This window comes from Pleurodeles waltl, chromosome 3_1 (genome assembly GCF_031143425.1).
Source record: "Pleurodeles waltl isolate 20211129_DDA chromosome 3_1, aPleWal1.hap1.20221129, whole genome shotgun sequence".
Lineage (NCBI taxonomy): Eukaryota > Metazoa > Chordata > Amphibia > Caudata > Salamandridae > Pleurodeles > Pleurodeles waltl.
Window position 1 is genome coordinate 363,726,704 of NC_090440.1, and position 23,753 is coordinate 363,750,456.

The 23,753-nt window shown below is 43.8% G+C and overlaps 1 protein-coding gene across 1 annotated transcript in view; it reads left to right on the top strand.

Annotated features, from left to right (window-relative positions):
• The window catches only part of SPPL2A (signal peptide peptidase like 2A), a 273,444-nt gene extending 250,281 nt beyond the window's left edge, over positions 1–23,163 (top strand). Inside the window, exon 16 of the mRNA XM_069222533.1 lies at positions 17,314–23,163. Coding sequence (XP_069078634.1) covers positions 17,314–17,391 — 78 coding nt within the window. The 3' untranslated portion in view covers positions 17,392–23,163. The remainder of the gene's footprint in view (positions 1–17,313) is intronic.
• The last annotated feature ends 590 nt before the right edge of the window (positions 23,164–23,753 follow it).

A 23,753-nucleotide genomic window follows, 5' to 3' on the forward strand; every position in this document is an offset into this window, starting at 1 on the left:
TGTCGGAGTCAACCAGGACGCCTTTACTCCAAGGTGTGAATTTGAATTTTATAAATTATATCCCTGCTAAAGGCACGTACAGATATAGTCCATTATTCAGTTGTTCGCCCGTTTGTGCGTCTTGTCCTGAGCTCAGCGAACCTAGGTGTAAGACAATTAAGAAATGTTAAAAGGTGAAAACGTTAAAATGTTCATTAAGATAATTCATATAATCCAGGCAGTGATCCGTAGTCTGTCAACCCCGAACCTATACATTCCGAACATAAATTGTAATTTCGTTCTTGGATTATTCAATGTACCTGCCATGGGTCGGGTCTTAAATTGTATTTTAATATCAGAACCTACTTAAAACTGCACCAGTGACCCAAAACAATTTAAAACACAACGTGCTCTTCCAAATGTAATTATTTAGTTAGATATAGGAAAGTCACTGAAACAAGTCCTGCAAAACAATGTTGTCATCATTACATTACAGTGTATTCTGTGGGCGTAGTTTTAAGGACAGAACCCGTTGCTACTGTGTATATATTTGAAGCAAAAAGCATAATCCTACAAAACCACCCTGGAAGGGTTAAACAAAGGCGAGAGAGTCAATTTGCCTGTGCCTACTTTACTTACGTCATTGGTTCTCGCCAAAAGGTTCTCAGGGGCTGCAAAATATGGTCTGTGGTGTGACTAAGGGACGCACTGATGCCACCATGGTGGCGGTCGGGGCCAGGAGTTTAGGGGAGGGTGTATGGTGGGCGCAGGGGAAGCAAAACATGTACATCTAGATAAATTGCACAATGTAAAACCAGAAAACCTGGTATCAGTCCTGCTTTCCCACTTGACCAAATTCCGTGACCCTAGGCAATAGTTTTATTCACTTTGCTTCCTTTTTCTTTCGTATCACAAAAAGGGAGACCATGGAATAAGTGAGTTCAGGCAGTGCACAGTATAAAACCTTCTCTTGCGTTTGATTCATTAAAATATGTTATCCTTGTTTAATAGCAAGCCAGTGTAGGAGGCTGGACTGGCTTGTAGTGAGTACCAAGGGGTACTTGCACCTTGCACCAGGCCCAGTTATCCCTTATTAGTGTATAGGGTGTCTAGCAGCTTAGGCTGATAGATAATGGTAGCTTAGCAGAGCAGCTTAGGCTGAACTAGGAGACGTGTGAAGCTACTACAGTACCACTTAGTGTCATATGCACAATATCATAAGAAAACACAATACACAGTTATACTAAAAATAAAGGTACTTTATTTTTATGACAATATGCCAAAGTATCTTAGAGTGTACCCTCAGTGAGAGGATAGGAAATATACACAAGATATATATACACAATAGCAAAAATATGCAGTATAGTCTTAGAAAACAGTGCAAACAATGTATAGTTACAATAGGATGCAATGGAGAAACATAGGGATAGGGGCAACACAAACCATATACTCCAAAAGTGGAATGCGAACCACAAATGGACCCCAAACCTATGTGACCTTGTAGAGGGTCGCTGGGACTATTAGAAAATAGTGAGAGTTAGAAAAATAACCCTCCCCAAGACCCTGAAAAGTGAGTGCAAAGTGCACTAAAGTTCCCCTAAGGAGAAAGAAGTTGTGTTAGAGGAATAATGCAGGAAAGACACAAACCAGCAATGCAACAACTGTGGATTTCCAATCTAGGGTACCTGTGGAACAAGGGGACCAAGTCCAAAAGTCACAAGCAAGTCGGAGATGGGCAGATGCCCAGGAAATGCCAGCTGCGGGTGCATAGAAGCTTCTACTGGACAGAAGAAGCTGAGGTTTCTGCAGGAACAAAAAGGGCTAGAGACTTCCCCTTTGGTGGACGGATCCCTCTTGCCGTGGAGAGTCGTGCAGAAGTGTTTTCCCGCCGAAAGAACGCCAACAAGCCTTGCTAGCTGCAAATCGTGCGGTTAGCGTTTTTGGACGCTGCTGAGGCCCAGGAGGGACCAGGAGGTCGCAAATTGGACCAGCAGAGAGAGGGGACGTCGAGCAAGACAAGGAGCCCTCTCTGAAGCCGGTAGCACCCGGAGAAGTGCCAGAAACAGGCACTACGAGGATGCGTGAAACGGTGCTCGCCGAAGTTGCACAAAGGAGTCCCACGTCGCCGGAGACCAACTTAGAAAGTCGTGCAATGCAGGTTAGAGTGCCGTGGACCCAGGCTTGGCTGTGCACAAAGGATTTCCGCCGGAAGTGCACAGGGGCCGGAGTAGCTGCAAAGTCGCGGTTCCCAGCAATGCAGCCCAGCGAGGTGAGGCAAGGACTTACCTCCACCAAACTTGGACTGAAGAGTCACTGGACTGTGGGGGTCACTTGGACAGAGTCGCTGGATTCGAGGGACCTCGCTCGTCGTGCTGAGAGGAGACCCAAGGGACAGGTAATGCAGTTTTTTTGGTGCCTGCGGTTGCAGGGGGAAGATTCCGTCGACCCACGGGAGATTTCTTCGGAGCTTCTGGTGCAGAGAGGAGGCAGACTACCCCCACAGCATGCACAAGCAGGAAAACAGTCGAGAAGGCGGCAGGATCAGCGTTACAGAGTTGCAGTAGTCGTCTTTGCTACTATGTTGCAGGTTTGCAGGCTTCCAGCGCGGTCAGCAGTCGATTCCTTATCAGAAGGTGAAGAGAGAGATGCAGAGGAACTCGGCTGAGCTCATGCATTCGTTATCTGAAGTTTCCCCAGAGACAGAGACCCTAAATAGCCAGAAAAGAGGGTTTGGTTACCTAGGAGAGAGGATAGGCTAGCAACACCTGAAGGAGCCTATCACAAGGAGTCTCTGACGTCACCTGGTGGCACTGGCCACTCAGAGCAGTCCAGTGTGCCAGCAGCACCTCTGTTTCCAAGATGGCAGAGGTCTGGAGCACACTGGAGGAGCTCTGGACACCTCCCAGGGGAGGTGCAGGTCAGGGGAGTGGTCACTCCCCTTTCCTTTGTCCAGTTTCGCGCCAGAGCAGGGCTAAGGGGTCCCCTGAACCGGTGTAGACTGGCTTATGCAGAATTGGGCACCTCTGTGCCCAACAAAGCATTTCCAGAGGCTGGGGGAGGCTACTCCTCCCCTGCCTTCACACCATTTTCCAAAGGGAGAGGGTGTAACACCCTCTCTCAGAGGAAGTTCTTTGTTCTGCCATCCTGGGCCAGGCCTGGCTGGACCCCAGGAGGGCAGATGCCTGTCTGAGGGGTTGGCAGCAGCAGCAGCAGCAGCAGCAGCTGCAGTGAAACCCCAGGAAGGGCAGTTTGGCAGTACCAGGGTCTGTGCTACAGACCACTGGGATCATGGGACTGTGCCAACTATGCCAGGATGGCATAGAGGGGGCAATTCCATGATCATAGACATGTTACATGGCCATATTCGGAGTTACCATTGTGAAGCTACATATAGGTAGTGACCTATATGTAGTGCACGCGTGTAATGGTGTCCCCGCACTCACAAAGTTCAGGGAATTGGCTCTGAACAATGTGGGGGGCACCTTGGCTAGTGCCAGGGTGCCCTCACACTAAGTAACTTTGCACCTAACCTTTACCAGGTAAAGGTTAGACATATAGGTGACTTATAAGTTACTTAAGTGCAGTGTAAAATGGCTGTGAAATAACGTGGACGTTATTTCACTCAGGCTGCAGTGGCAGGCCTGTGTAAGAATTGTCAGAGCTCCCTATGGGTGGCAAAAGAAATGCTGCAGCCCATAGGGATCTCCTGGAACCCCAATACCCTGGGTACCTCAGTACCATATACTAGGGAATTATAAGGGTGTTCTAGTAAGCCAATGTAAATTGGTAAAAATGGTCACTAACCTGTCAGTGACAATTTGGAAAGAAATGAGAGAGCATAACCACTGAGGTTCTGATTAGCAGAGCCTCAGTGAGACAGTTAGTCACTACACAGGTAACACATTCAGGCACACTTATGGGTCCCAGTGACACATACAACTAAAACAACATATATACAGTGAAAAATGGGGGTAACATGCCAGGCAAGATGGTACTTTCCTACAGCCAGGCTACTTGGAGGCTGCACATGACAATTGACTAGCCTCTTGGTTCACTACTGGGATTTGTGTCATGGTTGGTGGGAGCATGAATATTTCTAAATTCATGTTTGAAAACTACCACTTTAAACATACCTATCAATGCAGTGATATGATCCCATGTACAAAGATGAAAAACTTCTTTATGTTAATGAAATATAAACTTTTGAATTTGAAATATGAACTTTTGTTTTTCCACACCTCATACTCTCCAACAGCAGGACATATTCCAGCAGATAATGCTTCAGTCTTAATGCAGTAATCAGTCTCCTGCTGACCAAGGATGCCATTGAATTGGTGCTGGACTTGGAGATGGGTGAGGGATGCTACTGTCATTAATTCCTCATGCTGGAGGAGTACAGAGGCCTCCAGCCTATGCTCGACCTCTGGCTATTGAATGCTTTTCTGCTAAAGGACCCATTGATGATGCTCAGTCAGGAGCATACACTCTCTTCTCTTGTTGCTGGCTACTGAATGGTGTCCTTGGACTTGCAAGATATATATTTTCTTTTACCCATCCTGCAGGTCACAGATGCTACTTATAGTTCATGGCATGGTTCAAATTAGCTGTGCTGTTCTTCGGCCTTACCTTGGACGTTCACAAGACTCATGGCGTTTGATGCAGGTATTTCCATACCTCAAAGACTGGCTATTCATTCTGTTTTTACAGCAGTGAGTCAAAGACCACCTTTGAAATACTCCCCCTTCTTGACCTCTTTAGGGTTTCCATCGGCAAGTCGAAGTTCCACCTGAGCCCTATGCAGTGAGCCTGGGGCATTCAGGATATGATCCTGATGTTTCAGGCTAAGTCCTAGGGATTGATGAGGATGGTTCTGATGCATCTTGGACTCCTCACTTTGAGCATCTTCCATGCCCTTTATCCTAGATGGCACATGCTGGCCCTACAGTAGCACCTTAGTGTTAAGTGGGGCTAGCACTGAATCAGTCTTTCCTACTTCTTCCTTTCTCCAAAAAGATGGGTGGGGTTCTTCTGTAACAATTACCATTGTGACCTACGACAAGCCACTCTTCCTTCCCCGTCCAGACTTTATGGTTGTGACATATCATCTGGGAGAGGTGGGGATCAGAGGCCTCTGGTCACTAGCGGTGCACCCATCTCTTATCAGTCTTTTGGAGATTTGTGCAGTACAGCTTCCTCTGGAAGTCCTAGTGTGGACTTGCAGGGAGAGGCTGATGCAGGTCCTCCCAGACTACACAACTGCCATATGGTACTGCAACAAACAGGGTGGAGTGGGATCCTGTACCAGAAGGCCTCGTGCCTGGAAATGGTTGGATTAGCAGAAGATCTTTCTGTTGGTCAACCGCCTGATTGCCATAGTAGAGAACCTGAGCAGGTGTCAGATTGCGTACCACGAATGGCATCCTTATCCAGAGGTGGTACTAGGTATCTTTGAACAAGGGGGTGGGGGGCTGAACGGATTAGATCTCTTCACCGCTGCTGAGAAAGTGCAGTATGAAAATGTTTGCACACTAGAACTTCCTAGAAGAGAGTCCATGTAAGAAGCATTTAGTCTGCAAAGAGAAAAAGTTTCCTACACGCATTCCCACCGTTACCTCTTCTGCCATAAGTGCTGAAGAAAGGCAGGACCAACCAGCCCCAAGTCCAATTGATAGCCCCAGACTGAACGAGAAGTATGGAGTACCAAGATCTCTTGAGCCTGAACATTTGTCCTCTGATCCAGCTCCCTGTTTGGGAGGAACTCGTGTCTCAGCAACAAGAGAAGGTCCTATACCAGAATCTCTGCGACTTACACCTCCATTCATGGAGACTGAGTGGGGACAACAGAGTTCCTTTGATTTCTCACCCAAGGAAGTGGATGTCACCCTTGCAAATAGATGTCCTTCAACAGAATGGCCAAATTCGATATGGGGTTTCTCCGTTGGTTGTAATATGAGTTTGGACTGTGGGAAAGTTGATCCTATTTAGGTGTGCAATGCAAAGGGCTTTGATGGACATGCATCGTGCCACTGGTAATTAGTGTAATGACTTGCAAGCAAGGGAGTGCAATACTGTTTGTTTTGCTTTAAGGTTAGTCTGAGTGACACATTCTGGATTCTTTGTAGCTAGCGGAGTATCTTAGTGTATCTGATGATGTGGCCATTTCCATAATCTAGAAGTCACATCACAAGGCCTACTGATAACTTGTGTGGGAGCCCTCAGTGGATTTACGTTAATTTTCTTATTATATAGAATTCGTCTCTCCTCATTATATTGACTTTTGGATTGAAGTGAGAGGTTGCTGTCTTTGATTACTACAAGGAGTTTTACTCTAGTCAAAGAGCAGTTGCAATGCTGTTATGTCTGCTGTTATAAATGAAAGTGCTTCTTTCAGTCATTGGTCAATTTAGTCACTGAACATCTCATCATACTTGCACTCTGGCACTCATCCTTGTATTCATGCACCCGTTAAACTACCTACTTATACATTCTTACATTCAGCCACTCACTCATCTACAACAAAACACGGAAACTCAAGTAGCATATTCCAAATAAATTAAAAGAATAAAAGTAGAAAAATTTAACAATCTTAGTTGCATAAATATTGCAGACATCTGCTTGCAAACTAAGTAAAACATAGTAACAGCAGAAATCTTGAAAAGGAGACGTCTTGGAATGGTAAAAGGATGATACACAATGGACAATCTCATTCCAAGATGGCATTCTGCTTTGAGCAATGAGCACATGGGAAGTTGTACACTGCATATAAAATAACCCCAAATGAGCAGCCCAGTAGCAAGTCTGGGGTGTTTGAGTGCTCTCAAAAAGTAAATATATAAGGAAACAAGTATTTGCAATGCTATGGGTCCCACATTTGCTTGAATTAGAGCTATTAGCGTTGTAATTTTCTAACTGGACTTTTCTTCCCACTTAAATTGAAAATGAAAAGTAAAACTATTGACATAAGCGAGCTGATTTAAAGTACCATGGCCGCCATGAGTGTTTAGTGCGAAGGAGAGACACAAAAGGAAAAAGACGTTCGCTCACAATCAAAGGTATCAGCAATCGTGCAATTATCCATGTAACAGGGACACTCTGCAAGGCGAACAAAACCGCCCCAAGGAGAGACAAAAGTAAACCATTTATCAATGTTAGCAAAGGATTTTTGAAAGTCAATCCCGTGAACGAGTGATGGGAGTTCGGTTGGCATGGTTAAAAGCCCACAATACTTAAAGCAGGTCAAAGCGCTTGCACATTTGACCTAAAAAGGAGACTTATGAAAGGAGAATATGGAAAACAAATGGACTAACATGCAAGTCCTGGCACAGCATTGCAGGCTTCAGACAGATGTGTACATTTGATCTGGCAAAATGCCTTCACACCAGGGCAGTAGAGCAATTGGTGTAAGTGTAATAACCCATCGCCCAAAGCTACATGCTGTCATGAGCAAAAACTGGATTTAATTGATACTCAAACAGACCAGTGGATAATGAGGTCTATCCCAAAGCCCCTGTCCAAATGTATATGCCTGTATGTGTTTTCTGTTTTTTATTTTTAATTTACAAGTTCCCGGCAGACAGCTAAAGCTGCCAGTGCAGTTCAAAAAGTACTTTAATACACACATAGCTATATACTACTTGTAAAATTACCAAGGATGTGGTCTTTATTATTGGCTTGTAAAATTAACCAGTTCAGGCCTAATGTATTGAACTCAAGTGTTCCCCAAGGCAACTATGTACAAAGTTACAGTTGGAAAAAAATATATACAACACCTCCTGAGTGGGCCTAAAAAGATTCTTACATGCAAATATTCTACCACTAGGGTTTGTCAGAGCAACCAACACGGAAACCCTTACCTACTCCCTGTAACAAAATACCGGTCTACAAGCGTTAATACAGTGTATTAACAACCCACCCTTAGGAGCGTACTGGCTTTAGCATATGTCTTTCATAGTAAATGTGTCATGCCTAGTGCCTTTGTTGAAACTTGCCATATTAAACAGACTAGGCTTATAACACCTGGCTTACGTTTTCCCTGCAAACCAGTCAGATCTATAGCTTTTTTCATTGCCCTTTCATTATAACCAATCTGGCTTATTGCATTTGGCATAAGCATTTGTACAAGATATGCACCAGGCATACAGTCATAAAGTTACATGTGTTCAGAGTTACAGTTGGCAAAGCAATATACTACCCATCTAAAATGAGTTGAGAAAGGACTCTCACAGTGCAGATCTTCTACCCCCATTTATACCTTGAAGCCTACCAGACAGCAGAGCTGTCTGGTTTGCTAACAACTTCCTGTGGGCATTCTGAAAGCTTCCCTGGGAATCCATTTCACCCATTGCTTACTATTGGCTTCGTGGTTTGTAACCCACAGATGCTCACTTTCTTTTTTGCTTGTTTCATTTGCTTTAGGCTTTTCAGCTTGAGTGTGTCCCTCCCATTGAGCATCCCTTATTTGCTGTATCCCTCTGGTTATTCGCTTTCTGTAAACATGCCTTTAAACTTGTTCTTATTTTGTCACTTTTGCCCTGCATTCAGACATAGAGGTCAAATGTCCGGAGGAAGCTTGGTGTTTACTTTTCTTTCTCTGACTTCGAAGTGAGAGAATTTATGTGACAATCCTGCTGGGTACCCTTCTGAGAGGAGAGGCTGTGTGATGTTATTTTTTTCTAGCGCACAACAAAAAGTAACAGTGCTGATATTTGAGAATAAATAAAAATTAGGAAAATACAGATTAAACACATTTTCTTTTTAATCTCAAGTGTGGTGGAAACAAATATTTGAATACGATCAAAACCCAGCAATACACTAGATGATGACATTTCCACATTGTTTGTGTGCAGTAAAATTGTACGCCTATGCAAATGTAACTGTCATTTCAGTTGAAAATGTGTTGTCTGTAATGGCAGTGTGCTACCACACCGTGCATGCGCCACTCCACTCTATGCCACTCCATTCTATGACACTCAACTCCACAACATGCCACTCCACTCTCCCCCATTTCACTCTGTGCCACTCTGTTCTACGCCTTTCCACTCTACACCTCTCCACATCACTTACCCACTCGAGTCTACCACCCTGCTCTCCAATCTACCCCACTCTACTCTACTCCACTCTAATCTACCCAACTCAACCTCAATCTACCTGTGACCGGGCGTTCCCGGCACAGAGTACTACAAGTGACGTATCGGAGGGTTCCGATACGTCACTTCCGCGTCTCCCCGTTGTCGGGGAAACGCGACGAGAGCGAGGCTGGCAAGATGCCGTTGCCAGGGAAACCAGTGTGGTTTCCCGGCACAGCAAGATAGAAAAGGGGGACGCGCCGCAACAGCGGGGAGAGGAGAGACCCGTGGAGAAGGAGGAGAGACCCGTGGAGAAGGAGGAGAGACCCGTGGAGAAGGAGGAGAGACCCGTGGAGAAGGAGGAGAGACCCGTGGAGAAGGAGGAGAGACCCGTGGAGAAGGAGGAGAGACCCGTGGAGCGAGAGGAGAAACCCAAGGGGGTGGAGCACCACAAGGAAGGACCGACGAGGACGGGAGGACGAGGAGATCCTGGAGAGAACGAGGAATCCGAGCTGGATAACCCTGGAAGGAGAGATCAACAGGAGGACCGCCACAGCGCCAGCCACGACCCTGGAGGGTCGTGGCTAAACAAGGTACGGTCCTTTTGGACTCCGAAAAGGGGCACAAAGCTAAAAGGGGACTGGGGAGGGGATATAAAGGAGGGGTGAAAGGGAGGAATAAAAAAGAGGGCACCGTGACCACCGCTTGTGAGACACTTCTTCCCCTCACCAATATTAGACTATGGTCAGGTCATTCCCCAACTCCTCACCGGCACCAACCCCATCCTTTTGTTCTTACCTTTTCCCCAGTCAGTGAGAGTAGAGAGAGAGTGAAACCCCGGTTATAAACCCCATACTTACCCTAGCGTTTTTCTGTCCTTCTGTTTCCGGTACCGTGCTGGATCCACCTGAGGGAACAAGCCAGTAATTCCACCTGGAAGAGAAAACAAGAGAAACAGAGGAAATCACCAATCCAGGAAAAAGACGAACAAGGCCATAATTTCGGGAGAACCAACCCCACCTTAGTTATAAACATTTCTTGTTTTTCACCATTTCATTTGAATAAACCACTTCCTAAGCAATACCACCACCTCTCTGTTGCATTTATACTGTTCGGTCTGTCACAGTGGTGTCAGAAGTGGGATTTGGGGACCCCTCCCAGACAACCGAACAGTATACATAATGAGTGACACCCCCTTGTTGGAAGATATGATAAAACAACTGGCCGAAGGCCAGCGACATCTGCAGTTGGTGTGGGAGGCACACCAACGAGAAGCAAAAGAGGACAGGGAAGCCTTACAGTTGGCTTTGAAAAGCCAGGCAACAATCCTCGCAAATAATCAACTGGTCCACGAGACGGCCATGAAGAAATTAACCGAGACTATTGCTGTCAGTAAGGTTCACCCCAATGTGCCAAGCTCTGTGTTGCAGAAATATCAAGAAGGTGAAGACCCCGAATCCTTTTTCACTAACTTTGAGAGAGTGGCTTCGTCAGCCCAATGGCCTGAGGATAGATGGGGTCAGTATGTCGCACCACTTCTTACGGGGATATTACAAGCAGCATATCAAGCAGCAAACCCGGGGGGAACCACACCATACCAAGAGATAAAGACTGGTATATTAGAACGTGTGGGACATGACACCGAATACTATAGGGTCAAATTCCGGAAAATCAAATGGGGACCGAATGAGGACCCCCGAACCTTTTATTATCGTGTAAAAGATTTGGCTTTGAAATGGTTGGGTCCTTCCGGGAATAGCAGGGAGGAAGTGATCCAGACGATCGTTCTCGAACAATATTTATATGCCTTGCCTACGGCTACAAAACACTGGATCCGCCAACATCCAAAAGTGAATACTGACATGGCGATCGATTTAGCATGTGCCTATCATCGCTCGGTGGATATAAGGAGTGTACCACCCCGACCCAGCATAAAACCGGGGCTATCCAACCCCAAAAGTACTCCCCGAGCCCTTCCCGACGAGCCAGTTCCCCGCAGACTAATCGACCATCCACCGGTACCAGGACCCCAATGTTACAACTGTGGGGAATGGGGACACATCGCCCGTATGTGTCCAAGGAAACAAGATACTAGTGAGCCAATGGAGATCGGAGTAACTCGGCGAAGGGTACTGTGTTTAGGTAGAGGTAGCCTGAAGTTTAAACAGACCCTGAGATTCAATGGACGAGCGGTATGGGCTCTTATTGATTCAGGTTGTAGCCAATCCGTAGTGAGGAAAGATATAGTAAACCTAGCAGATAAGGAAGTAGAACGATGGGTGAATATTTGCTGTATTCACGGAGACAAAGAGCAATACCCCTTATATAAACTAACAGTAGAGTGGGGAAATTACCGAGATGTCCTACCTAGGGGAATAATGACAGAACTGATTGAGGAATGTATCATCGGGACTGATTATGAGCATTTTCAAGAGATCCTGGATCATGTTAGAAAACCCAAGCTGACACAGGACTGGTGGAGGGAAGCCCCCTTTTCTGATAGTGTTATTGAATGCCCTATAACCCGTAGGAAATTGTCACGTAGAGAAAAACGGGCAGAAAAAGCGAATCACTGGGGAAAAGAGGCACAAGGACAAAGCCCAGGCCTTATAGCCGAAACACATGAGGCACTTGTCAGTTTTCCCGAGCAACAGAGGGAAGATCCTTCTCTCGCGCAAGCTTGGAAGTCCGCAAAATCAGAAGAGACCGAGGAGGTGGGTCCATACTTCCTAATTAAGAAAAACCTCTTATACAGGATAACCACTACTCGTACAGGGGAACATAAACAACAGCTATTGGTACCCGAGCATTATAGAGATCACGTCCTAACTCTGGCTCATAGTCAACCAGGTGGGGGTCATTATGGGAGGGAAAAAACCAAAGAGTACCTCCTTAGGCGGTTTTATTGGCCGGGGGTCTTCGCCCACATACGCAAATATTGTGCCCAATGTCCCAGGTGCCAACTTACTGAACCGGGTAGACCTAAGAAAGCCCCTCTAATGCCCTTACCCATCATAGACATCCCTTTTAGTAGGATGGGGATGGATCTGATTGGACCTGTAGTACCCTCAACGAAAGGTCATATGTATATCCTGGTTATGGTTGATTATGCCACCCGATACCCCGAGGCTGTTCCTCTGAAAAGTATGACAACCAAAACTGTTGCCCAAGCAATGATAAACGTCTTCTCTCGAGTTGGGTTTCCGCATGAAATACTCACCGACCAGGGGACCCCTTTTATGTCTACTCTCATGAAGCAGGTGTGTAAGACATTGGGTATTTCCCAAATCCGAACTTCGGTGTACCATCCACAGACGGATGGATTGGTGGAACGGTACAACCGAACAATAAAAACCCTATTGAGGAAAGTAGTACAGGACTCAGGGAGAGACTGGGATCAGAAATTACCATTAGTATTATACGCTATACGAACCCATGAACAGGCCTCAACAGGCCATAGCCCTTTTGAGCTCGTGTTCGGAAGACAGCCTCGGTCCCTTTTAGACATGGCCATTGAAACATGGGAAGAAGAGGCGGAAGAAGGGGGAAGACCCTTATTAGAATATGCCCACAAATTACGGTCTCAACTACAAAGTTTATGGGAAACAGTTAGAGTAAATATGGAACAAGCTCAACAAACCCAAAAACAGTATTATGACAGAGGGAGTAAGTTAAGGGTTCTGCAACCAGGAGATCAGGTTCTAATAATGCGTCCCACGTCTGAAACAAAAACTGATTGCAAAATGGCAAGGTCCCTATAGAGTCCTACGAGCCGTTTCTCCTATCACCTATCTGATTGAAATCTCGAACGATCCTCAGAAAACCCAGATTTATCATATAAATCTCTTTAAAAAATGGGAAGAACCAGACAACTCCGACACTTCCGGAGAAATGGGCCGATTCCTATGTCCTAGCAAAAACTTGCATATCGAGTTTTGTCCAACCGAACACAACGATGAGGAAAGGCTACCAGCAGTAAATGAAACATTAACGATACCAGAAAAGGAACAGGTATATAGCCTACTAGAGCACTTCCGAAAGTTCTTTTCAGTAGTGCCAGGTAAAACCCCCTTGATAACCCATAAAATAAGGACTACACCGGGTAAAATTGTTAGGTTACGGCCGTATCGTATCCCCGAGGCAAGGAAACAGATTATGGAGGACGAAATAAAAAAAATGCTAGAACTAGGAGTGGTAGAGCCTTCGACTAGTCCCTGGTGCTCCCCAGTCGTCCTGGTGCCAAAACCTGACGGTACTATCAGATTCTGTATTGACTTCCGGAAGCTTAACGAAAATTCAATGTTTGACACATATCCAATACCTAGAGTGGATGACGTCCTGGAAAAACTGGGAAATGCAAAATATATGTCCACATTAGATTTGACTAAAGGGTATTGGCAGATTCCCTTAGCCCCAGAGGATAAAGAGAAAACGGCTTTTGCCACTCAGTCCGGTCTTTATCATTTTACCGTGCTACCATTCGGACTTCATGGAGCACCCGCTATGTTCCAATGGTTAATGGATAGACTCTTAAAACCATTTCAAACTTTTGCAGCAGCTTACCTAGATGATGTAGTTATCTTTAGTGAAACCTGGGATGATCATCTCATCCATTTACACCAGATATTCTACACTCTCGCAAACGCTGGTTTAACTGCCAACCCTAAAAAGTGCGTTATAGGAAAACCCGATATATCATACTTAGGATACAAAATCGGTCAAGGGACTCTGCAACCTCAAACTAAGAAAGTAGACGCCATTCTAAATGCACCTAACCCTCAAACAAAAAAAGATTTACGCTCGTTCCTAGGATTAGTAGCTACTATCGTAGGTTCATTCCCGAATATTCCACCCTTGCCACCCCCCTCACCGATCTTTTGTCTAAATCCCATCCTAATCGGTTAGCCCCTTTTTCGGATCACCAGAAGGCTAGCTTTGAGCAACTGAAGTCCTGTCTGACCAGAGACCCCATCCTACAATGCCCGGATTTCTCGAAACCCTTCCATCTTTACACAGATGCCTCTGATGTAGGGTTGGGGGGAGTACTGGCCCAACCCGACGGGGATGGTAGGGATCACCCGGTAGTATATGTCAGTAGAAAGCTATTTCCCCGGGAACGTCACTATCCTGCCATCGAAAGGGAATGTTTGGCCATTAAATGGGCCGTGGACACTTTACAGTATTACCTGTTAGGTCGACCTTTTATTCTTTTTACGGATCATGCTCCCCTCACGTGGTTGTCCGCTCATAAAGATACAAATTCCCGGATTTTGAGATGGTTCCTTGAACTACAACCATTTTCCTTTCAGGTCCGTCACATACCAGGACCCCAACAGGCCCCGGCTGATTATTTGTCACGGTTCCCAGACTCTACTACGGTCCTCGAACAGGACCGTTCATAGGGAGAGGTGTGTGACCGGGCGTTCCCGGCACAGAGTACTACAAGTGACGTATCGGAGGGTTCCGATACATCACTTCCGCGTCTCCCCGTTGTCGGGGAAACGCGACGAGAGCAAGGCTGGCAAGATGCCGTTGCCAGGGAAACCAGTGTGGTTTCCCGGCACGGCAAGATAGAAAAGGGGGACGCGCCGCAACAGCGGGAAGAGGAGAGACCCGTGGAGAAGGAGGAGAGACCCGTGGAGAAGGAGGAGAGACCCGTGGAGCGAGAGGAGAAACCCAAGGGGGTGGAGCACCACAAGGAAGGACCGACGAGGACGGAAGGACGAGGAGATCCTGGAGAGAACGAGGAATCCGAGCTGGATAACCCTGGAAGGAGAGATCAACAGGAGGACCGCCACAGCGCCAGCCACGACCCTGGAGGGTCGTGGCTAAACAAGGTACGGTCCTTTTGGACTCCGAAAAGGGGCACAAAGCTAAAAGGGGACTGGGGAGGGGATATAAAGGAGGGGTGAAAGGGAGGAATAAAAAAGAGGGCACCGTGACCACCGCTTGTGAGACACTTCTTCCCCTCACCAATATTAGACTATGGTCAGGTCATTCCCCAACTCCTCACCGGCACCAACCCCATCCTTTTGTTCTTACCTTTTCCCCAGTCAGTGAGAGTAGAGAGAGAGTGAAACCCCGGTTATAAACCCCATACTTACCCTAGCGTTTTTCTGTCCTTCTGTTTCCGGTACCGTGCTGGATCCACCTGAGCGAACAAGCCAGTAATTCCACCTGGAAGAGAAAACAAGAGAAACAGAGGAAATCACCAATCCAGGAAAAAGACGAACAAGGCCATAATTTCGGGAGAACCAACCCCACCTTAGTTATAAACATTTCTTGTTTTTCACCATTTCATTTGAATAAACCACTTCCTAAGCAATACCACCACCTCTCCGTTGCATTTATACTGTTCGGTCTGTCACACTACCCCACTCCGTTCTTCCCCAGTCTGCCCCACTCCAATCTTACCCAATATACCCCACCCACTCCAATCTACCCCACCCCACTTCCACTCTACCCAGGCCTACACTAACTTCCCCACTCCAATCTACCCCATTCCACTTCAGTCTACCCACTCCACACCAACCTATCTCACTCTGCTCCAACCTACCTCAATCCACTCCATCCTACCCAAAGCCATTCTACCCCACTCCAGTTTACCCCACTCTGCCCTAACCTACGCCACTACAGTCTACTTCAGTCTACCACATTCTACCCCACTCTAACCCACTCCACTCCAACCTATTCAATTTTACTCTACCCTAATCTACCCCGCTTCACTCTACCTTAATCTACCCCATTCCACTCTGCCCCAAACTATCCCCCTTCAGTCTACCCAACCCCACCCAACACCATGCCACTACTTTTTAACCATACTGACCAAAAGCCACACCAGTGTGCATATGGCTAAAACATATTGGCGAAGGCAATAGCTCTCGCATAGGCAATCTCAGAGGGACTTACCAACAGCAAACCCTTATAGACTCTGGAAATCTGTGACACTCTTTGTAACATATTCTCTGTCGACAGGCTTTAACACATTGTAATAACAATCAGCCTTTAACACCCCTTTGGCTTTAACATGTTTTCATCCTTATAAACAAGTACACCATCCTGCCTTTATTGCAAATTTTCTTTATGAACAAACAAGATCTATGGCTTCCAACATAACTTTTTCTAAATACGCCATCAGGTTTATATCTTGCATGATTGCTTGGCAGGCCTGCTTTTATGAGCATGAACCTTTTCACAAGGCATCAAAAAAACAACAGAGGAGGGGCAAAAAATGGGAGATTCGGAGTCTAACTCCTGGTCCCGTGTGTAAAGTTCCCACTAACAGTCAATCAAATAAAGATTACATAAGGTTCCATCTAATTGTGAGTTTCTTTCAAGTGAGAAGCTTTGGTCAGTAAATGAGAACCAAAGTTATTCGAAGCAAGAGCCCTCACTCACCATCCGGTGACATGCTTCTTCATAGGGCCAGCTCCTCGTCAGGCCGGCGCTGCAATGCCTGACGGGCCCCACGGGGGGGCTCTTTGCCGGAGATCTTTTATGAATCGAGTGTGGCCGGTCAAAGACAAAGGAGTGAAGGATTGGTAAATAGAAAAATAGAAAAGTTAAAAATGTCTAGAGGTAACTACTAATAATTTTAATTCTTATATTTGTACCACTGACAAGATTAAAAACCAGAAAAAGGGGGAGTTAGTGGGATAATGACCACAAACCCCACAGAAATACACATCAGTATGGTAAAAATAGTGTCTCTTAGAGAAAAGTGGCATATAAGAGACAGAGCACACAGGGTCCCCTGTGTCACTCTATGTGGTGGGTCGACATGTTTCTCGCTACTTATAGAAGAATTAACTTATGCGATTCATCAGGACCTAGTAACATACCTAATCCTATAGAACGTGGGAAATTCCACACATATGATAGTCAAAAAACCCTCCAACAATTAATGGTAGGGCCACATCGGGGGAGTCCAGGCTAAAAAAATCAACTCTGATTTTAGGAAATAGCGGTCACTGCCGGAAAACCTATGCCAATTCTCACCGATACCGAAGCATGTCACCGGATGGTGAGTGAGGGCTCTTGCTTCGAATAACTTTGGTTCTCATTTACTGACCAAAGCTTCTCACTTGAAAGAAACTCACAATTAGATGGAACCTTGTGTAATCTGTATTTGATTGCCTTTTCACAAGGGACCTGTCAGGCATGCAGTTATAAATTTACAAATTTTCTTGTGATGCAATTACACATAGTACGGTATTTTATTTGTGGGCTCCGTTCTTTAACTACAGATTCTCTGTTTTTTTTTAACTAGGTAATGGAACACCTGGAGACTGCAGTTAATGAAGAAGACGCCGCCGCCGATTCTGCTAATTACTCTGAAGTGCCATAGCACATCAGCACTTTAGCGTATAGAGTGTTTGTAGAACAAATGCACTGGACAGAATTACAATGATTTTATAACCATAACACTAGAATCCTTTCTTTAGTCAATTTGGCACTATTGGCCGTTCCAACAGGCCATGTATATTTTTATGAAGCCTCCCTAGGATGCCCGAGTGGGTAAACAAGATCTTTTGTAAAATGCAGACAACTGTGCCTTATTTCAATTCGAAGTGTTTGATCTATGCAAGTTTCAAAATTATTGTAGATATATGTTTTCTGAATATATTTCTTGGCATTGTTGTCAAGAGAAAATGCTGCATATTTCATAACCAATTTATGTTCCAAATTGATTTGATCAACCATAATTTGCGCATAAGTATGTATATACTCCGCTAAATACAATCAGTAGTTTAACAATTGGGTGTCTTGGCAGAAACAACCCAAATGGGAAGGCCAGGTTGTCCTTTACAAAATGTGTGATGAGCTTAAACTTGTAGCCTCGAATTTTTGTTAAAGAGACAACCTGTTCTATACTATATTTCTAATATTAGGATGCTCAGTCTTATAGTTTCTGTTTTGAAATAATCCCTGATTTGGCAAAGTAGCATGACGATTATTTTCTGTGTGGAATTGAATTAATCTACCTTACTATTGGAAATGTAATGTACACGTCACTTCACTGGCACGTACAATACATGTAATGGATGGCAAGTAAAAGTGACAAAGATACCGCAAATGCTGATAGATTATGTAGGTTATTTATTCTGTTCAAACACATTTGAAATTGTAATGTTACATTTCACTATTTACTATTGACATAACACGCGTTCTGATTTTAAGATGGTGTTGTACATATGTATTTAATGTTTGCTAATGAGCCTACTTTTCACCCTCGGATGGCACACCTAATTTTTGGTGTCAGCCTGTTATTTGTAACTTAAAAAGCTAGCCTTGAATAATCCTGAAATGTTTTATAAATGGCAAGTTATTTTATTTTAGACAATGTAGACTTTCATGCTTATGTGCTGGTAAAATTGATAGCTCCTTGAATGTAGCCCATTCTTTTGTCTTCTCCAAATCTTGCACATATTTTTGGAATCTATGAATATACCTTTGTTAGATTAATAATGCGGTTTATGCCACTTTGAATATTAATGAAATAGGTAATGTTTACATATTCTCCCACACTAAAGGGACAGCCATCCTGTTGAAGTAAAGCTTTGGGTATTTGCACAGAAGTCAATTTGCGGCCCATCCGTGGCCCTTTCCCCAGTAGGCCTAAGGCTTCTCAAGGCTCCAGCCCTTTTTGCTGCAGATACGTCCCAAATTGTGCTTTAAATTCCTTGGCACCTTGATCTTTTTTGTGTTAGAGAGTGAGTTTCCATTACCCCTCCACCTCAGAGCTTGATCTTTATCTTCACACTGTATTTTAAATGTTTACGAAATGCAGATTCTGTCTGTCCCATTATTCCAAAGTTTACCCCTGCAAACACATTTTTGGTGTCCCTCGGACACAACCACCAAATGCAAATACGTTACATGCAGCTATACCAAGTAATTATACCCTGTTTGCAATTTGTTTAAGTTAGTTGTGTCAGCTACTTTAACATATGTGCACCTTTGGGGTCTGTCACTTAAGCACCGTATGTATCTCAAGATTGTTACCCAGTTAGCTGTCTCCTCCTTCCTAAAACATTTCAGAAACAGACCGTTCAAAGATGGCATTGATGGTCTTCTATCGATCTTTCTTTGGATGTGATCTTCAGAGCACACTCAAGTGCGTCCCTATGTTTTTTATAACTCTTATATGACAATGGATTCTCTTGATGGGAGCCTCATGTTTGGGGAAGTCCTGATGATATTTTTGATAGGCCTCTAACATATTATTTATACACCACCTGTGATCTCAAATAACAAAATCCTTTTAATCTTCCCATTAGCCTAGAGGAACAAAATAAAAATGGACCCCGAATTAAGCACAAGTTACTCGCCATAGGGGCTCCTAGTTCTTAACTCCCTTTGATCCAAACACCACACCTGCCCGCCTCACTAGTTCTGTGGCTTATTGTCTGGTTGGAGAGAAAAGAAGTGGAACTTTGGGAAGCCTGCCTGTATGTTGAAGCAGGGCAGACTCAACATGCTCAGTGTGCCCATAGGTTTATGATTTGTAAAACATAGAAATAATTACACTGTGTAAGGGTCCGCCATTGCCATCGTATACTCATTTTATGTGTATCATTATTCTAGAGTTTATTTAGTGAAGAACAAGGAGTACAAGAGCCTATACTGTGTGTAAGGAGAAAGTATCTACTTTTAGTCCTAGTTCTTTAGTGTGGGTGTCTTCAATAAATGCATAAGCTTGTAATATCAGCTCCCAGAGAGTACAGAGACTCATCAGATACCTCAAAAGCTAACCTATACCTGATCTCCCAATTTTAAAACCTATATACCCTTTTCGAAGTTCACCCCACATTAAAATAGAAAGCTTCACATTAAAAAGCAAATAAAATATCCCTGTGCTGGCCAAAATCCAATCCGAGTTTCATTTTAAAATTTAGACAGTATAAACAACACATTTACAAAATCGAAGAGACTCACAAACATTCTTCTCACTCTGGGAGGGGAGTAGTCATCACTGGTGAGGAGGAATCTAGGTCACACTCACTGCTGCTGACATCATCATGACCAATAACTAGTCGTGGCTGTTACCTTGTCCTGCTATGATCTTGACGTCTCATATTTACTATTCTAACTATAGTCAAAGCAGTGCCTGTGCTAGCGCCATGCCAGGTTTATGGCATGCCAAGATAATGACCATGTGCCTGTGATGACAGACGAGAGAAGGACAAGGTGACGGGGGTGTTCCACCAGAAGCTGTAGTCACTGTGGTTGAAGGATTCACTCTGGTGAGCTCCCCATCCACCTGAAAAATAGAAATGGAGGAGCACGTAAAGGGCAGGCTTATCAGCCCACGTTGAACTTCCACTTGTGCCCCAGTTAAATGAAGCAATGAGAACATCCCCTGAAGAATTCCACTGGGAAACAGCGGTCTAAATATCTGAAGAGAGACACCGGGGTCATTTATTTGTTGAGCAAAGTAGCAGTATTTGCTCACTGGATATGTGTTTGAGGCAATGCGTGCCTTCTTGTCTGCAGTCTCCAGAAATACTATTAATGGAGGAGAACAGAATCACTTATGCATTTTACCTACCACTAAGACGTCAAGAGGAGGTTTCCTGCTTTTAAATTAATGTTCTGGGTACCGGTCTTTATTATTCATAAGGTGCCTCTGAGCTTTATGTTTTGATAATGGAGCTTTCAATGCAGCTATAGCTTAGTTTTTCAAACCAACTTCTAACACCACATCAGACCTGAAAGTTCAAGCTCCTGTAGAATATCCACTATATTCAACAAGGTAGTGAGGAGGCAGCAAGGTAGTGAGGTTGGAACATCTAACTTCATGGTTGTGTTCTGTTTGCCAAAATCTCATGGAAGCAGAGATTTCATCAACAGAAGATGATCACATTAGTATACCGTAAACTGAAAGAAAATTCCGGGACTCTCCGGTAGGAGAACTAGGCTTTCTGGACGAGGACTGGTTGATTTGCTTTGCCTTATCCTTGAAAAGACCTGTGAGCTACGATCAAAAGGACAGTATGCAGGAGATCGAGGCTCAGTCCCATTGGGCTCTTCAGCCTGTAGAGGTGAGCTCTCAATATTAAAAATTAAGACACCATTGGAAAGAAAAGGTGAGAAAAAAGCCTTTGAAATAATATAAGGAAGGACATTTTTAAGCATGTTGACCTGCTTCCAAAAGCAAAAAAGCTTGATCAGGTAGAGTCTTGTATGCCAGAACTGAGGTTGTCTGGTCCCGTACTGGATGCTTGGGGTCTGTGAGGAACTAACCTCCCTTAAAAACAGCTAGGTTTAAATTTGCTGTATGGAGGCCTACGGTCCATGGCTTTCTTTTTTATGTCTGTCTACTTCAAAATATTCATTCCAATTTTCTTTAAAAAAAATGGTCAGCACAGTGATGGTCATTCATGTTTTAATTTGTAGCTTCTATTTTGGGGAAAGGAGGAAGGAGAGAAAGAAAGAAGACTGAAAAGGTATTTAATATAAAATGGTAGGATAAAAGAGTTATCTTTTTGGTTGCTTATCAAGACTGGAGTCTTTCTTGGTATGTATTCCAGAGCCCATACATTCTCTGAGTTAACCAGTGTTTACAACAATTATTGGAGACTGAATGAATGGGAACCTGTATGATTGTACAATTTATTACATGGTAGATTAGGTGTTTTATTGGGTCTTTGTGGTGCCACGGGGCTAATGTCAGCACAAACAGAAGATAGCACAGACTTGAGATTTCTTGCTTGCTGATCGCATTGCAAGACAATAACACAAAACGCTATTACATGTTTCTTTTCAACTTTTTCTAATTAGCTTTGGTTTATGGGGATTGTTCACCATTTCCTTTCTTAGTTATCTACATTTTAACCCTTTCTTGACCACCAAGTCAAGTTAGAAGCTGTCTATAAACTGAGCTGATGTTTTGTGGCTCATTCCTGCAGCAGCTTCTGCTTTGAACTGAACCCCAATGCGTACACCTTCTTTTTAGCGATGCATATTGAAAAATGAAACGATGAAAGCGTAGGACTTTGTACTCTTACAAAAAAAATCCAGTGCTCCAGCTCACCTCTAGGAAACGTAAGGGCATTTTAAAAATCCAAACGAGTGATCAGCTCTGCTAGGAAAAACGGATACTTTACAGGTCGCCTTTTCTTCTATGATGATGGTTTTTCACGCTTCACTGACGCTACTTGATTTAGAACAAAAGGCATATTTCAACGTCTTCGATCAGTGGAAGAGCCAGAAGTACCGAGCCCTGGTATCTGCTGATAAGTGTCCTAAAGTCGACCCAGACTTAATGATGTCTGTGAGAGTGCAAGGCATCTAACCCACAGTCTTCCCGTGCACTGAAACCACAACGATCTGTTTGCCTGTGGCACTAATTCTAGCAATAACAGTAATTAATAGGTTTTCTGCCAGGTTAGCACAATAAAAAAAATATATATATTACCAAAAAGAAAGTAGCATACGAAAATGCTCAGGACGCTTAGGAACTGTTTTAATTCTGTAGTCTAAATAAATTAGCATGCAGGCGAAACTGTGAGGAAACTGGCACTACCTACAGTACAACTTTGTAAAACATGTTGATAACTTGAGCGTTTGTATTAAAGCAGCAATACTACTTGGGGATGTATGTTTGGAACAGCAATACTACCTTGACGTTTTTCATTGCTCTTCTGAAGTTCGCTTAACCATGTTTACATTTTTTCAATTTTTTTCCTACTTTCCAGACGTATGTTGTGTGGAAGACACCTTCGAGCAGATTACCTATCGCTATTGTTTTACAGCTAAATATCTAATATAAGATGGGGCTAGATAAACGGAGCAGCTACATTTAAATTAGTATTGCACTAGTGTAAAAATAAATCTATAATTTTTTTCCTCTGGCAGCATTATGGTTGTGTCTCTCCAGATTGCATTCAGTGCAGGTATCATTAGCAGTATTGCTGCTTTAAACTGATTTCTTTGAATCTTTTATTTGTAAATGTTGATGTTTGCTCTATTATATAACACTGTATGTTTGGAAACCGATAGCATAATAACATTATATCAAGTTAGGACGTTTTCTCCCAGTGTTTAAATAGATAACATGAAATGGAAAATGCAGTCAAATCGAAATGTATTAAATAAAAAAGTTCTGCTTTTTAAACTTTTGTGTAATTCTTTGAGTTTTTCTGTGCCCAGTAAGTACAGATGCTTGTTTTGACTGCCCAGCTTCCGTGAGATTATGTGTAATGTAATCACCACTAACTTTGGTATTCTCCATGGTAAGGAGAGGGTTATTTTTAAATGAGAAGAAACTATTCCATTTTACTGTTTGGAAAGCTATTTCCGTGATTGATTTCAGTCGACACTTCTGATCTGCGGTATTAGATGATATGGTATCTGCTCCTTAGACATACTTCTTACATGTTCAAGGTCCCAGTGTAATGGTCTGTCATGTACAAAATTCAAATTTTCTTCTCAAATATTTGTTTAATAGTCTATTGGCAGTACTCCTACCCTAGTTGGTCAGCTCGTGTTTTTGTGGAGAATAGGCAGCAAAAGCTCATTGTTATAGGTCCTTTCCCATAAGCCATTAACATTCAAATGTATTATTAAAAACATTTATTAATTATCTCAATTATAGTTCTGGGATTACTATACACTAAATAATTCATAGTCAAATGTAGGCCTGCCATAGCCTGAACTAGAACTACATTCGGACATAGGTTTTCAAAAATTATTTGAGCACACTTT